Source organism: Cydia pomonella, chromosome 27, assembly GCF_033807575.1.
Source record: "Cydia pomonella isolate Wapato2018A chromosome 27, ilCydPomo1, whole genome shotgun sequence".
Taxonomy (NCBI): domain Eukaryota; kingdom Metazoa; phylum Arthropoda; class Insecta; order Lepidoptera; family Tortricidae; genus Cydia; species Cydia pomonella.
The window spans coordinates 7,792,247-7,807,541 of NC_084729.1; the positions used below are offsets into that span (position 1 = coordinate 7,792,247).

Genomic DNA, 15,295 nt, shown 5'->3' on the forward strand with positions numbered 1-15,295 from the left:
ACCTATTGTACAACAAGCGCCGCCTATTAATGATAACGTCACCAGAACCAGATCAGGTAGACGTGTCCGTTTTCCGGATTATTACCAAGCAGGTGGTTAATAAATAATTAATGTGATTAGTTAAGCATAATTTACCTTTTTTCTGTCATATATTTTTATTGTGTGTTTTCACCATGTTGTATCCATACATTTTGATTGTTGTAGTTATTTTAGCGTATATGATACTAACATAGTACTTAAGCGAATTGTAACTAACAATTGTATACACTGTACATCTAGAATTGTATGTTTATTATTTGTGTTTAGCTTTACTTCATTACTCTTATAGGTAGTTTGTAATATTTTTACCCTTTTCATTTGTGTGTTTTTACCAAATGTTGTTTTATTCCTTTTTTCTATCGTGACTTCATCACTGGTAAGGGGGTACTGTAGGGACTGCGTCCTACATTCGCCCAAGCTTTAGATGATATTAAATAAATAATACATTAATTTGTCTTTTCCCGTTATGCGCAATGTGCATTTTAGTTGATAGCATACGTAACTGTTTATTATGACCGTTATAGGGATGAGCTTGTAAAAACATTGTAATATAAGTTATCTGTTTCCTTCCCTTTGTCGGCACTTGCCTTTGTGTTAATCTCTCTTTGTTTTATTTCTTTGTCAGTTTCCGAATATTGTTAACTTTAAGTCATAAACTAATTTGTAGCCAGCGGAGTAATTCGTGGGAAACGTTAGAATTCGCCATGTGCGAAACCGTTATAGGTTCTGTACCGCTATTCCTGTTGCGTACCTGATGCAAGGTTATAATCATCGGAATCGCGGGAGTCAAAGATAGTTCGTAGTCAGACGTCAACTCGACAAGTTGTCTCGTACCTATTATCACAGGTTGAGCTTGATATCGTATCGCTCCCTCGCGTTCTCTTGGTACCTATCTTTAACGGTCGAGCTCGATTATATATCGCTCCCTACTTATTATTGTAATTAGTGTTAGTTTAGTATTGAGTTGTGTTAATATAGACTTATTATTGTTACCGCGTCTGAACTTTTTATTTGCAACAATCCCAACACCTAAGTACATATACCAAACCCCACTGCCAAAATACCATTTAAAGAAAACACAACAACCAGCTTGTATTCAATCGAGTATTGCTGACTCGGAGAGTTTTTATGGCTTGAAGACCTAAATTAGCGCTAAATTAGGCTTAAAGTGCATATAAGGACGCTATTTGTTTCTTTCCAGAATCATGGGTGGAGCTGAACAGCGGCGGCGGTCTGGCCGCCGAAAATGAGTACATAAGACTACTCAGGGAAGCTCAGAGGGAGAGCCGGGACTCCTCCGTGAGGCACTCCAGGGCTTCCAGCGTCAAAGGAAGGTAAGGGGGGAGGCTGTAACGGACAGCGTACATAAGAATGCTCAGGGAAGTCAGGGAAGCACAGAGGGAGAGCCGGGACTCCTCCGTGAGGCACTTCAGGGCTTCCAGCGTCAGAGGAAGGTAAGGGGGGAGGGTGTAACGGACAGAGTACATAAGACTGCTCAGGGAAGTCGGGGAAGCTCAGAGGGAGAGCCGGGACTCCTCCGTGAGGCACTCCAGGGCTTCCAGCGTCAAAGGAAGGTAAGGGGGGAGGCTGTAACGGACAGAGTACATAAGACTGCTCAGGGAAGCTCAGAGGGAGAGCCGGGACTCCTCCGTGAGGCACTCCAGGGCTTCCAGCGTCAAAGGAAGGTAAGGGGGGAGGCTGTAACGGACAGAGTACATAAGACTGCTCAGGGAAGCTCAGAGGGAGAGCCGGGACACCTCCGTGAGGCACTCCAGTACTTCCAGCGTCAAAGGAAGGTAAAGGGGGAGGCTGTAACGGACAGAGTACATAAGACTGCTCAGGGAAGTCAGGGAAGCACAGAGGGAGAGCCGGAACTCCTCCGTGAGGCACTTCAGGGCTTCCAGCGTCAGAGGAAGGTAAGGGGGGAGGCTGTAACGGACAGAGTACATAAGACTGCTCAGGGAAGTCGGGGAAGCTCAGAGGGAGAGCCGGGACTCCTCCGTGAGGCACTTCAGGGCTTCCAGCGTCAGAGGAAGGTAAGGGGGGAGGCTGTAACGGACAGAGGACATAAGACTGCTCAGGGAAGTCAGGGAAGCTCAGAGGGAGAGCCGCGACTCCTCCGTGAGGCACTCCAGGGCTTACAGCGTCTAAGGAAGATAAGGGGGAGGCTGTGACGAACAGAGTACATATAGGACTGCTCAGGCAAGCTAAAATGGAGAGCCTGAACTCCTTCGTGAGGCTCCCGAGCGCTTCCAGCGTCAAAGGAAGGTAAGAGGGGGAGGCTGTAAGTTGTAACGGACCGAAAGAGTTCATACCTACTGATTAGTGAAAGACTACTCCATCCGAGGGCTTCCAGCGCCAAAGGCAGGTAAGCGGGGAGGCTGCAGTGTAACGGACAGAACGACTTCACTAGACTGATTAGAGAGACCACACAATCGGCTTAACTTCCTAAAAAAATCGAATCGAATCCCTTGAATTTAACAAAAACAAATTAGCTTACTCACACGAGAAAGAAAACGTACTCTAAACAGTCTAAACCTTCACTACACCACTGTTTAGGCTGTTGTCTGTTGCTAGCACGCTAATTACCAGAAGCCTCATTAGTGCACTGCCTTTGCTGCACTGCACTGTTATGCAATTGTAATTACTGCAACGATGTGAGAACGTGGGTAAACTGCCTCTCTGTTGGAAGCTAAAATGTTTTAATATGAACAGTACAGTTATACCCCATTTCATTTACCATGGCGGGATTGGCTACTTGACTGTTTTTTGTAAATAATGTCAAACGATCTTGATTTTCCTGAGGATCAAATGTCTATATATGACTCATGGCATTTAAGCAACACAAAGATCAGAAATGAGAGTTAAAGTCTGACGCTCGCACTCGACGATTGAAACGCCTCTAACAAAATGATAAGGTGATGTGACGTCACATCATATAAGTCTGTCCTAAATGTATGGAAGATCAACAAAATTGCCATTTTGACCCTGAAATATTGCGTTTATGTGTATAGTTGTCATACAATTTATTTTTCAATAAAATGTAAGGAATCGAATGGTACCATTTCCTTTTCTATTGGAGACAGACAAAAAAAAATTTTTTTTTGTGATTTCGGACCCTTGTATTTTTTTATAATCTCAATATATTTTTTTTATAATATTCAATATGTGTCAATTACCCAATTAGGCGTAAACAATACAAGTAGTGACAACAAAAGATACCCGGCAAACTTTTTTTGCGGCGTCGTCTCGTGTCTTACATGTAACTGTCCAGTCTTGATCCTTTTGTGTTATTATTTGACCACACGCTGGCTTTGAAGAGCAGAGCTAGTAAAGCAATTGTTAAACAATAGATCAACATTATGGTTCTCTTTGTGCAGTTTCAAGTGGAATCCCGCCATGGTAAATGAAATGGGGTATAAGATCAAGAGTAGCATATGAGACTACGCACCAAAGGCTTACAAAAATTATAGTTATTTGTTTAACATGGGTGCAAAGTTGTTGTTTAATTCCTCGTGCCCCGATTGATACCCGAGCAGGCGAAATACCTCAAAAATAAACCACAAGCGTAGCGACCGTCTCGATGTGTGGCATCTTGAGCGTTGCGAGGGTTTCAAGGCACGACTGTTAATTATATATAATTTGAGTAAAACACAAATTATTTCATTACATCAACACAAGGAAAGTACCGGCTGTAAAGTAAAGCATTACAGATTAAAACCAAATGAACGCTTTTCAATATTTATCTTTCACTGATATTTACTAGTTATTATTAGTTATAAACGAAACAAATGTGGCTTTCCATCATAGAGTTTCTTATGCTTCATGTTCAAAAAGGAACTTTCTATCAGAATTTCTGTTTGAATTTCGTATAAAAAAGACCTTATTGCACTTGAAGCATAAAGACCCTTCTGTGTGGAAAGCCACAACTGTATAAAAACATAATTTCGGGAAAGATAACTTCGCCATTGGCAATACCAAGGCATATTTGTGATAAAAGGCCATTGCCTTTTCGTTGGCATTGTATCATATCGAATTTTCAAGACAAATAATTTGTATGTACATAAGTAGATATAATTTAATAACTGGTTAGGTTATTTTTAGTCAACTTATTTTCTATGCGTAGTCGAGTTGATACAATTTTGTTCCTTATTCCTATGGAACTAGATACATTATTGCGTGAATGTGCAAAATATGTACAAACCAGACGAGAAAAGACTAGACCGACTGGTCCATTTAGCTAGTCGGTACTAGGGTATCATGAAATTAAATGATTTGAGCAACATCGACGTTTCCAGTAATTTGGCTAGGTACTATAACTTAAATACTTTGCCTAGTTTAAATTATTTCCATTAAGATTAGGGTCATAAAATGGCGCTCAGTTTAAATTATTTTCCATTAAGATTAGCGTCATAAAATGGCGCCCAGTGCTGAAGATAGAACTTTGCCCCCAATGCAATAACCGAAAAAACACGTAAAGTATCCTAAGGACCCGATTGTCCAACATTGATAACAAAACATTATGATGACAACCAAAGCTATTTTATTCTTTCGATACCTTTTTCAATATACCACTCGGTAGACACAAGAATGTTTGCCACAATAAAGCATCTCACGAATGCCAGACCCGCTGGACCGGTCCCGAGTACCAGGAGACCACACGGCGGAGACGGTGGCATGTTTGTAAATAGAGAGAAATCCGCGTACTACGACTACACGATTTTAAAATGAATTAAGTAACTAGTTGTTTGTACGAAATACAACCTTAAAACGTCGTGTAAAAGTCTAAAATCGCGTACTGCGGCGTCTGATAGCTTATATCTAAAACGTCCTTTATAACTACATGTTTGTTCGAAATAAAACTTTAAAACCACGCGCCATGGTCTATAAACGCTTACTTATCTAAAATAACTTAAGTCCGTGATCGAGTCTATTCCAAGTATAACTTTAGTACGAAGACTGACGGTTGAGTTTCAAATGAACGGCTTTCAGGTTAGTGTGATTAATGCGATTCTTATAACGCTTGTAAGTGATGATGCCTTGGTGTTTTTGTCGGGGAAATTATATACGCGGATTTTTTTCGTTGTTTGTAAACAGAAGATCAGGAAGTTTATAAACATAACAAATATGAATTTTTATATTGTATAGGTACATATTTAAATTCCGTTATGTCTGTGTTTAATTTGATAGCTAGGTGTATTTTTTTTGTTTCTAACCGTCTGATGTTCGGCTCTCTCGCTTCCTTGTCAATAATACAATAATAGTGGATTGTATCACAAGGGAGCAAAATGACATATTTACGGCGAGGGCATACATTGAATCCTGAACGAAGAAGAATGGATTCAAGTGTTAACGCCCAAGGTTTAAATAATTTTGCTACCAAGTGGCATACTGCTTTTCACATCACCTATAAGCTATAAGTTTTTTTGCAAAAAAATCATTTTTGGTACAAGCTTTTATCGCCGACTGTACTTTTTTCCACAGGAAACTAATACTCATCGAGACAATTCTAAAAACCCCAAACACAATTAGGTTGCGTTGTTTTATCACAGATTTCCTATGGCCACCTCCTGTCTCCATCATCAGATCAACTTGATGGTACCATAATATTGCATTGTCACCCGACATACATATGTATCAGTGGCGGATCGTTCAAAGAACTCGATTCCCACCGGCTTGTCTAAACTTCAGCCCGTTGAGTACTTTCACGATCGGTTCATGGAGAAAAGGAAAGCAAAATTAGCTCCGGGTTCCCTATGAATGTTTGTGACGCGCCGCTACTGATATGTATGCAAATTTTCTGCTTCATCGAAAACCGGGAAGTGGGTCAAATTTAACTAGCAAGATTTGTCCCATACATACTAACAGGGCAAGTTAAATAAAAGCTTGTAAAAAAAAAACATACATCCGATTTGAGAACCTTCTCCTTTTGAAATCATAAAGTCGGTTAAACCTTTGACCCCTCCTAGCAGGGAAGAAAAAGCACTTTTTCGAATATGTGATGTGAAAAATAAATCAAAACAGAATTACTGCAAGCGACACTTCACGTTTATTCCCCAAGGATTCCGTCCTTGTAACGCGGAAGCTACAGATATTGCAACACAATACACTACAGCTATAGTTATATATATATATATATATATATATATATATATATATATATATCATATTATATTTTATTATACGTCTAAAAACTGACCAATCGTATACTGTATTACAAAGACATAAACACTACTATTAGTCAGTTCGTAAATACGCATATTATGTTACAAATGCACAAAGAGACCTTTCAAACGCCGCCGACCGCGACGCGTGCAATGCGATATCTTGATAAAAAACCAACATACAAAAAAGTTTTTAATACCTATTATACTTATTTTAGCGCTTGTGAACCTCATACGGAATAACATTTAACATTAGTTATTTGTGTCCCAAGGGAGGAAAAGTAGGAAATTGCGTGCCGCGTGTAAAATTACCCGAGCCGAAGGCGAGGCTGGCAAACACGCGGGATGGAATGTCCTACGTTTCCTCCCGTGGTGCGCATACTATTTTTCTGCTCGACGGTGGCGGAAAGCGGCAACTTCGTTTAGCGCAGCGGGAGCAAAGTTGACGCTTTCCGCCCGGAAGGCAGAAAAAGTAAGCGTTTGTGTGATTTTCTTTCAACACTCATCAATAGAGATAGATCTTTACTTGAATGTTTATGTAAAATCTAGTGTCCGACCGAAACATGTTTTTTTTTGCCGAAACCGAATGTTTGGCTTTGGCTCTAGTTTCGGCCGAAACCGAAAATTTTGTAGACTTGTTAAAACCATTGAAAAAATGTCATAAAACCGCTTTTAAGTTCACTTATTAAGACCGTGCAGTGGCGCCCTCATTAGGGGCATTGTGTTTTCCAATAAACCAATTAATTTCTGTATACATAAATCAGTATATTAATATTGTTGTCCAACGTTTGGTTTTTGTCGCATAGTTTAGTTTCATAGTAAGAAGTACCATTTCGTTTGACCGAAACAAGACTTTTTGGCCGAAACCGAATGTCCGGTCAGACTAGTAAAATTACATGTTATTTCAAAATGTCGTTGTATAACTTCGGCTTCAGTCAGGTTCGTGACCCTTTATACTCGTAAAAAGTAAATTAATATTACGACCCCATTGAAATATTGCATATGCTTATATATATATGTTTTAATTAATAAATAGTATACATAGGTGACTAGATAAGTTTTGCAATGGACAAATATGAAAGAAAGAGGTGGGCTATCACATATACTTTTTAAAACTATATTACCATAGACAATGATTGACCGGAAAAGATTTACTTTCTTTTAAATTTACTTATTAAAAAATCTTTACTTTGTATGGAATGAAAATGTTGTATAAAATATGCGTAAATCCTCCTTAGCCTACGCCGAAATTAAAATCTATTTTCTTATAAGTAAATTAAAAAATAAAGCAAATGTTTTCTGGCTAAACTTTGTCTATGGAAATATAGTTTTATAAAATATATGTGATAGGCCACCTCATTGTTTCATATTTGTCTATTGCAAAACTTATCTAGTGACCTATGTATTATAAAAAATACACAAAAATGGACTATCGACTAAATTAAATTTAAACTAAACTTAAAGTCACAAATACAAAAACCTAGTCAAACAACCCGTCCCGAGCCCCTTTCAGACGCAAAGGTGGCCATCACGCTCGCAGCTAGCCCACGCTGAATCGCGATAGACAGCCACTGCATCAGGAATGACCCAGAATAAGGGTTAATCTCTCCCTCAACCGCCGCCCCAATCGGCCGAAGAAAGTCAGTATTAATCTTAACGAAGTAATGTTTGTTCCAGCCCGAAGTCGCCTCCGAACAGTCCCAACCTGGAACCGTCCACTGAAGACGAGCTCAAGGGAGTCTACATTAACTGCTGGAGGGTGAGTTACAATTAACCTTTTTTTATAATACGTCGGTGGAAAACAAGCATACGGCACGCCTGATGGTAAGCAGTCTCTCCAAAGGAGTTACATGCGCGTCGCCGAACCTAACACTCCGCACCCTCGTTGAACTCAGGCAACCTTACTCACCGGCAGGAACACAACACTATGAGTAGAGTCTAGTGTTATTTGGCTGCGATTTTCTGTAAGGTGGAGATACTTCCCCAGTTGGGCTCTGCTCTAGATCTGAAATGACACCCGCTGTGCTGTGCCCTACCACACGAAGCGAGATGACATTCACAATGCCCATACCTCTCTTACCTACCTTTTACCAGTTGCTTAAAGACCACGGCGGTCGTTTCTCATCATTACATAATTTTCAAAATTAGACTAGTGAAATGAAAAGTAGAGTATTCAACTCGGGTAAAAGACATCATTTCAGCCTCGGACTATTGGCGCTCTCACTGTGTTTGAGCGCCAAAGTACCTCGGCAGAAAAGAGTGCTTTTCATCCATTGTTTAACAATCTACTAAAACGTTATACGTGGGGAAACTCATCAGACCATGAGAGAGTACTGAAAATGCAAAAGCAGGCTATAAGAGTGATCATGAATGCCGGATACAAAGACACATGCCGAGAATTTTTCAAAACCCTGAAAATCATGACGTCAGTGGCTCAATACATATTTGAAACTATTATGTTTGTTCGGGAGAATATACACATGTTTCGAAAGAAAGGAGCATCTGAGCGCCCGAATCGTTACCCAAAGGACCTCTGTAAAAAAAATGCCAGGAGTTATTGGTCGTAAACTGTATAACAAATTACCCCAACATCTCAAAAAAGAACCAAGACTGACAGTGTTTCGTGCTAAAGTGAAAAACCTATTATTAAACAAGACTTTGTATAACATTAATGAATTTAATGAAGTGTAAATGTTACAAATTATGACATGCATGCACTTTAGTTTAGAAATGCCTGACTAGTCGCACTTGTTAGTAGTATAGATATTATGTACATGATGTATATTTTAAATGTACCTATTACCATGTGTGATGAATAAACTATTATCTATCTATCTATAGGTGCTAATCAGCCGATATGAACGTTTCAGGACGAGTCCAACGACTGGGTGTGGGAGTGGAGCAGCCGGCCCGACCAGATGCCACCCAAGTAAGTAACCTAGGGTTCCGTAGTCAACTAGGAACAGTTAGCGGAAGACCAGCGCTGGCTTCATAGCTATTATGCTAAGAAACAAGACGCGACATGCAGGTTCTGCAAGGAATCAGAGGAGACTGCAATGCACATTCTCTGTTCCTGTGGACCACTAATGTCTAAAAGAAGTACCCACCTAGGGCGGCACGTATTGCAACCCTATGAGGTACAGAACATTACGGCCCAAAGAATCTGGAATTTCCTGGATTCAACGGGCATCAGTAATGAACTTTAAAGGGCTGTCACAATAGATCACTACCTGGTCGACGTGGCACTCAAAGGCCCAAAAACCCCAATAATAATAATAATAGCTATTATGCTGAGTTGGGTCCATTTCGTGATGCGCACTTAATGCTCTTTTCTTTTTGTTGCCTGTACAGGTTCGTACATGTTTGTGACTGACATGAATAAATGTCTGTATCTTTTACATATGTGTTTGTGTGGCAGGGACTGGCGGTTCAAGCACCCCGTGTCGGCGCGCGGGCCGCCCTCCGCCACCTCCTCCATCGAGGTGCTCGAGCAGCAGCTCTGCGTCCCCTCCAACCAACAGGTACAGGCCAATCCACACAACATACAGACATACAGTCCGACAGAACGATGATAGACAGACTACACAGACACCGTATTATGAAGCGTTTAGTAAAGAGCACTAGCTCACCACACATAGTTGCAATTTTACTTGTCGAGCCAGACCAAGCTAAGTTCGCAGCGATCTTGATAGTCCAGCCTGTGTTAATTAAACGTCATCATTTTATAGAAGTTTGACGTTTAAAATAACACTTGCACTGTCTGGGTTGACGACCGGTTTGGCCTAGTGGGTAGTGACCCTGCCTACGAAGCTGATGGTCCTGGGTTCAAATCCTGGTAAGGGCATTTATTCATGTGATGAGCATGGGTATTTGTTCCTGAGTCATGGGTGTTTTCTATGTATTTAAGTATTTATATATTACATATATATCGTTGTCTAACTACCCTCAACACAAGGCTTATTGAGCTTACTGTGGGACTTAGTCAATTTGTGTAATAATGTCCTATAATATTTATTTATTTATTTAAAATCGCTGCCAGCTTATCTTGGTCTGACTGTAACATCCTACGATATGAGCGGTACAACAGGTACACCTCTAAAGTTAGTTTGGTAATTTTTTTTTTTACTCGTCGACTGTAATGGTTGAATTAAGATTTCGTATACCAAACTATAATTGCGTACTTTTCATGTAAGGGCTCCCAACTTAACTATAATATTCATTTCGATACGCTGTAGTCAACTATAAAAAAAATTACCAATCACGTGCCGCTGCGCTCTTATAGAAAAGATTTAAACGGGTCACAATAGTCGCGCGTTTATGTCTTTTGTATTACATTTTGTCTATTGAGATCCTTACCAATTTTCATTAATTTATTTAATTTATTATAATTAAAAAAGTTCTTAAATAAATAAATATTATAGGACATTATTACATAAATTGACTAAGTTCCACAGTAAGCTCAATAAGGCTTGTGTTGAGGGTACTTGGACAACGATATATATAATATATAAATATTTATAAATACTTAAATACATAGAAAATATCCATGAGTCAGGAACAAATATCCATGCTCATCACTCAAATAAATGCCCTTACCAGGATTTGAACCCGGGACCATCGGCTTCATAGGCAGGCAGGACTTATTACTTTAGTTCAGATAACTCGTAGAAAAAAGAATTGTATACAATAATGATATAATCACACCTTTCAATATCCTACCTTACTTAGGCAACTTTGCAAGCCTCGTTTAACACATTCACTGCCGGGAACCCACCTGGTGGGCGCTCGTGAACTTTGTTCAGATGCCGGACAACCCGCTGGGCGGGTTGTTTTGTACGCAGCTAGAGACCACCGGTTTCTGGGGCAGTGCGCCGTTTTTTTTGTCTAGCAGTGTATGTGTTAATAAAGTAAATAAATAAAACGTATGCTGTCCGCAGAGCCACTGCCTGTCGGTGCGGCGCTCGTGCCTGTTCAGCCGCGGCGCCGTGGCCGCCGTGCTCGTCACCAACCTCGTGTCGCTGCTGCTCGGCGCCGGCATCGGGTAACGCCGCCTTTTCTACTTCAAACACATTTTATTTTATTTTTTTATTTTTTATTTTATTTTGATAGGTACAATAACACAATGCAGGCAACAACATTTTAAAATATTCCATATATAAGTATCTTATACACTACCCACACCACGATTACAATTGTACACAACACAACCACGGAACAATTATTAAGCTAAATACAATTTTTCACTATAAAATCTTGTTATTAAAGGCAGTAAAGAATATAGTAAAATATAACAAACTATTAGTACGATAAGATATTTACTTACAATTTTGGGACAGCAAAACATTTTTGAACTTAGGTAAAGACACGTTCAAAATATCTAAATCAATATCTAAATTATTATATACACGACACATTCTAAAGACAGGCGCATTATTGGATACATTGTTATTAGAAACCATAGGCAAGGCAAACAATTCTAGATTCCGTGTTCTCTTATTGTTGGCTCTTAGTGAAACATAATCCATGAGGTTACTGTCGAGACCACCATGCACAATTTTATGAAGTGTAACCATATCAACGACATCGCGTCGGGACGATAGTATGTTGAAAATACCACACGAAAATAAAACACCTTAACAGCTGTTATTTATAAGTATTTTTATTTGATATTGCCTTTGATAACTGATTATTTATTATTATCTGTCACACAAGCCGCGCAGTATGCCGTTCCGCTCACCTCGCTGGCTCCACAGAAAACCAGCGCCGTTGACAACGCTTAGTCGTGCCAACTGCAATGCTGAGTGAAGACCATTTCAGCCTCACATCCTATTTGTTCTGTACTATTCAACTTCCACTGTTTCTTTTTGTTAATTCTTGTTGTTTTTAATGTATTATCTTCTTTGTAATAATTGATGTGTTGTCTGAATAAATATAATTCTATTCTATTCTATTCTAAAATGGTGCTGAGGGTTTCTAAAACTAAGTTGTCCAAATATGAGATCAAAGAAGGGTGTCTCCAAAGGTGTGATCCGCGAAGAATGTATGTGAATTTTGGGATAAAAAGACAATGTTTTATGATACAATATACCGAATGCATATTAATTTTGGTCTGACGAATTTTGAATTTTTGAATTTATAAAATTTTCAAAAGATTGGTCCAAGATGGGACAATTTTGTTTCCAGGAGCTAGTTGTTCGAACTTTACTATCGTTTGTTCTTTGTTTGGGCAGGACTCTGTAACAAGGAGTTCGCATTTTGAAAAATTAAGAGATAAGCCAATTACTTTGAGGTCTGTTTTCAATTTTTCCAAATCACCGAGCACTGAGATCGCTTCACTACCAAGGGTCCCATCGTCTAGGATTTGTCATTCAATTTGGAATTTAGGTTTTTAATTATGGGATGGATTGCTAGGCTGAAATATAATATAATAAGTTCAAAAATTATTAAGCAATATTTTAATAGTAGATTGTTAGCCAAGTGTGGAAAGTGAACCATATCACCCGATATATTTTCTTTTTCTCACTTCGTTCGAGCGCCAATAGTTCGAGGAGATGGTTTCTTTTACCCGAGTTAAACACACTACTTTTCATTTCGACGATGAGGAAAGTTAAACCCAAGAAATGAAGGTTATGACTGGAATTGGCGCCATTTAAATTTTGATTGAAAAAAAAAAAATCTAAAACCGTAGACAATCCGATCTTAAATTGGGATGTGTCTGAAACTGCCTTAATGTATACGCGCCTAAAAAAAAGTGAAACTTAATTAATGAATGTAAAACACATCAAATCAATGAATGTGTAACATTCATCGTCATTTATATTGATTTATTTATTAACAAATATATCATTCATTCATTGAAATAAATCATTCATTTCATTTAAATATTGAACACAAGTATTATATTTAATTGATAATGCAATGCAATTGGGTACTTGACTTGAGCTGTTTTATGTTTTTAGCTGGTACAATTGACTTTTAAATGTTTTTTTTTTTTTATTACGTTCATTTGGGTTTGATTTGGTTTGATTTTTTGTGTGATCAAAAATAACTATTATCTACAAGTTGTATGTTTGTCTGTTCCAGCGTGTGGCTGAGCAAACGAGGCATGCTGCCCCCCAGACTGATCGTGCTGAACTAGACAAGACTGAGGCTCCAGCGAGGCAGCTGCACACCCTGTATATCATCGCGCATCACCCTGTATGTCTTCACAATCTGTCATAAAATCATAGAAAATTTGAAGACCTCGAATGTACACAATTCTATTCACGTTCAGTTGAAAACAACCTGTATACATTCATAAAAAACATTTTGTATACAGAACAAAAAAGTACGCGCAAGCAAAATTCATTGATCAACCGCTATTAGATATATATCTGAACATCGAAAGTGTTCACAAATATGTGAACACAACTAATATCAAGACATTTGAGTTGCACGTGGAGATATTTTTGAACACCTTGGCCGCTCACATATATTTAATGGCGACTTTTTCAGATATGTAAGTCAAACAAAACGTTCAGTGAGAATGAGGGAACCTGAACTTACGGCGCCTTAACACATTTCAGTAATGGATTTTTGGTGCATTTGAATTATATCTATACTCTGTATCTTTGGGTATTTAAATAAAAGTAAACAATATCTACCCTCAAATGGCTCCTCAAGCCAGTTGAGGGTAGATGAAAACATTACATGATCAAATAATGTAGGTTAAAGTCAGGTCGTTCAGGGACAGATCCAGACGGTTTTGTATTTGGTCGGTTAACCAATAAATGTTATAACTACCCGAAAATTTACAAATTGTTTATTTACTTCTATTTCAATACCTACAGATACAGAGTATAGTTAGTGGTTTAAATATATCATTTAATTTTCTACCATAATTTTAACTAAATAAAGTCGATATTTATAACGATATAATAGTATGCTTGTAATTTAGACTATTCTTGAAATATGGTAGAAAATCAAACGTACAGTCGGCATCAGATATATCAGAGCGGCCTATGTGCTCAAAAATATCTGAACACACCGCCTTGACAATAGAGCCGTGTTCAGATATTTGTGAGCACGTCGACCGCCCCGATATATCTGAAGACGACTGTATAAACCAAGGTGTACATGGCTGCCTTTCGTTGGTGTGTGTAGGGTATTGTATGTAATTTGTTGTGTGAGATGTAGTGGTAGCACTATTATATATAAATATTAAAAATAAATGTACTAATATTTATTTCTGGATATTGTCAAGTTTTGACAGCATTTGTGTACTATCTATGTCAACTTCTTCTAAGTCTTCATCTAAGACAAAATCGCGCTCAGAGTCTGAGAGCAGAACTAGATGGCGCTGTTAAAAAAACGAGCATACGATGTCTTTGTACGCCTGTCGAATAGAAGTCCAGAAACCATCGAGCATGCGATGTCTTTGTACGCCTGTCGAATAGAAGTCCAGAAACCATCGAGCATGCGATGTCTTTGTACGCCCGTCGGATAGAAGTCCAGTTTATAAACAGACGAGCATGCGATGTCTTTGTACGCCCGTCGGATAGAAGTCCAGTTTATAAACAGACGAGCATGCGATGTCTTTGTACGCCTGTCGAATAGAAGTCCAGTTTTCAAAATGGCTGCCACCCCTACATCGACACCGAGTGTGCGTGAAACGAGTAAAAAACTAAGAAAGCTCTTAAAAAACTGTATTTGTTAGAGTTAGGACCACTTTTGTATTTTCTTACTCTCGCTCATTCTGTTCCACGTATACATTATGTTTTAATTTTTATAACTTAACGGGCTGATTTTTATTATATTGTTTGGTTTGGACATAGAGAAATATGTAAGCACAGACTGCTCACTCCATACATCAGGTTTGTTACAAAAATGCGTATTATTTTCGTAGTCGACATCCATACTCTGTATCTTTAGGTACTTAAATAAAAGTAAACTAAATCTACCCTCAAATGGCTCCTTAAGCCAGTTGAGGGTAGATGAAAATATTACATGATCAAATAATGTAGGTTAAAGTCAGGTCGTTCAGACAGATCCAGGCGGTTTTGTATTTGGTTGGTTAACCAATAAATGTTATAACTAGGTACCCGAAAATTTAC

General features: G+C 38.7%; 1 protein-coding gene across 2 annotated transcripts in view; it reads left to right on the top strand.

Moving 5' to 3' along the window:
* The window catches only part of LOC133532601 (BCL2/adenovirus E1B 19 kDa protein-interacting protein 3), a 62,715-nt gene extending 47,964 nt beyond the window's left edge, over positions 1-14,751 (top strand). For both annotated transcript variants that reach the window (XM_061871352.1, XM_061871353.1), the window contains exons 2-7: positions 1,241-1,373; positions 7,881-7,962; positions 9,074-9,132; positions 9,622-9,724; positions 11,141-11,244; positions 13,287-14,751. In XM_061871352.1, the coding sequence (XP_061727336.1) occupies positions 1,241-1,373; positions 7,881-7,962; positions 9,074-9,132; positions 9,622-9,724; positions 11,141-11,244; positions 13,287-13,341 (536 nt within the window). In that variant the 3' untranslated portion in view covers positions 13,342-14,751. The remainder of the gene's footprint in view (positions 1-1,240; positions 1,374-7,880; positions 7,963-9,073; positions 9,133-9,621; positions 9,725-11,140; positions 11,245-13,286) is intronic.
* Positions 14,752-15,295: the final 544 nt, after the last annotated feature.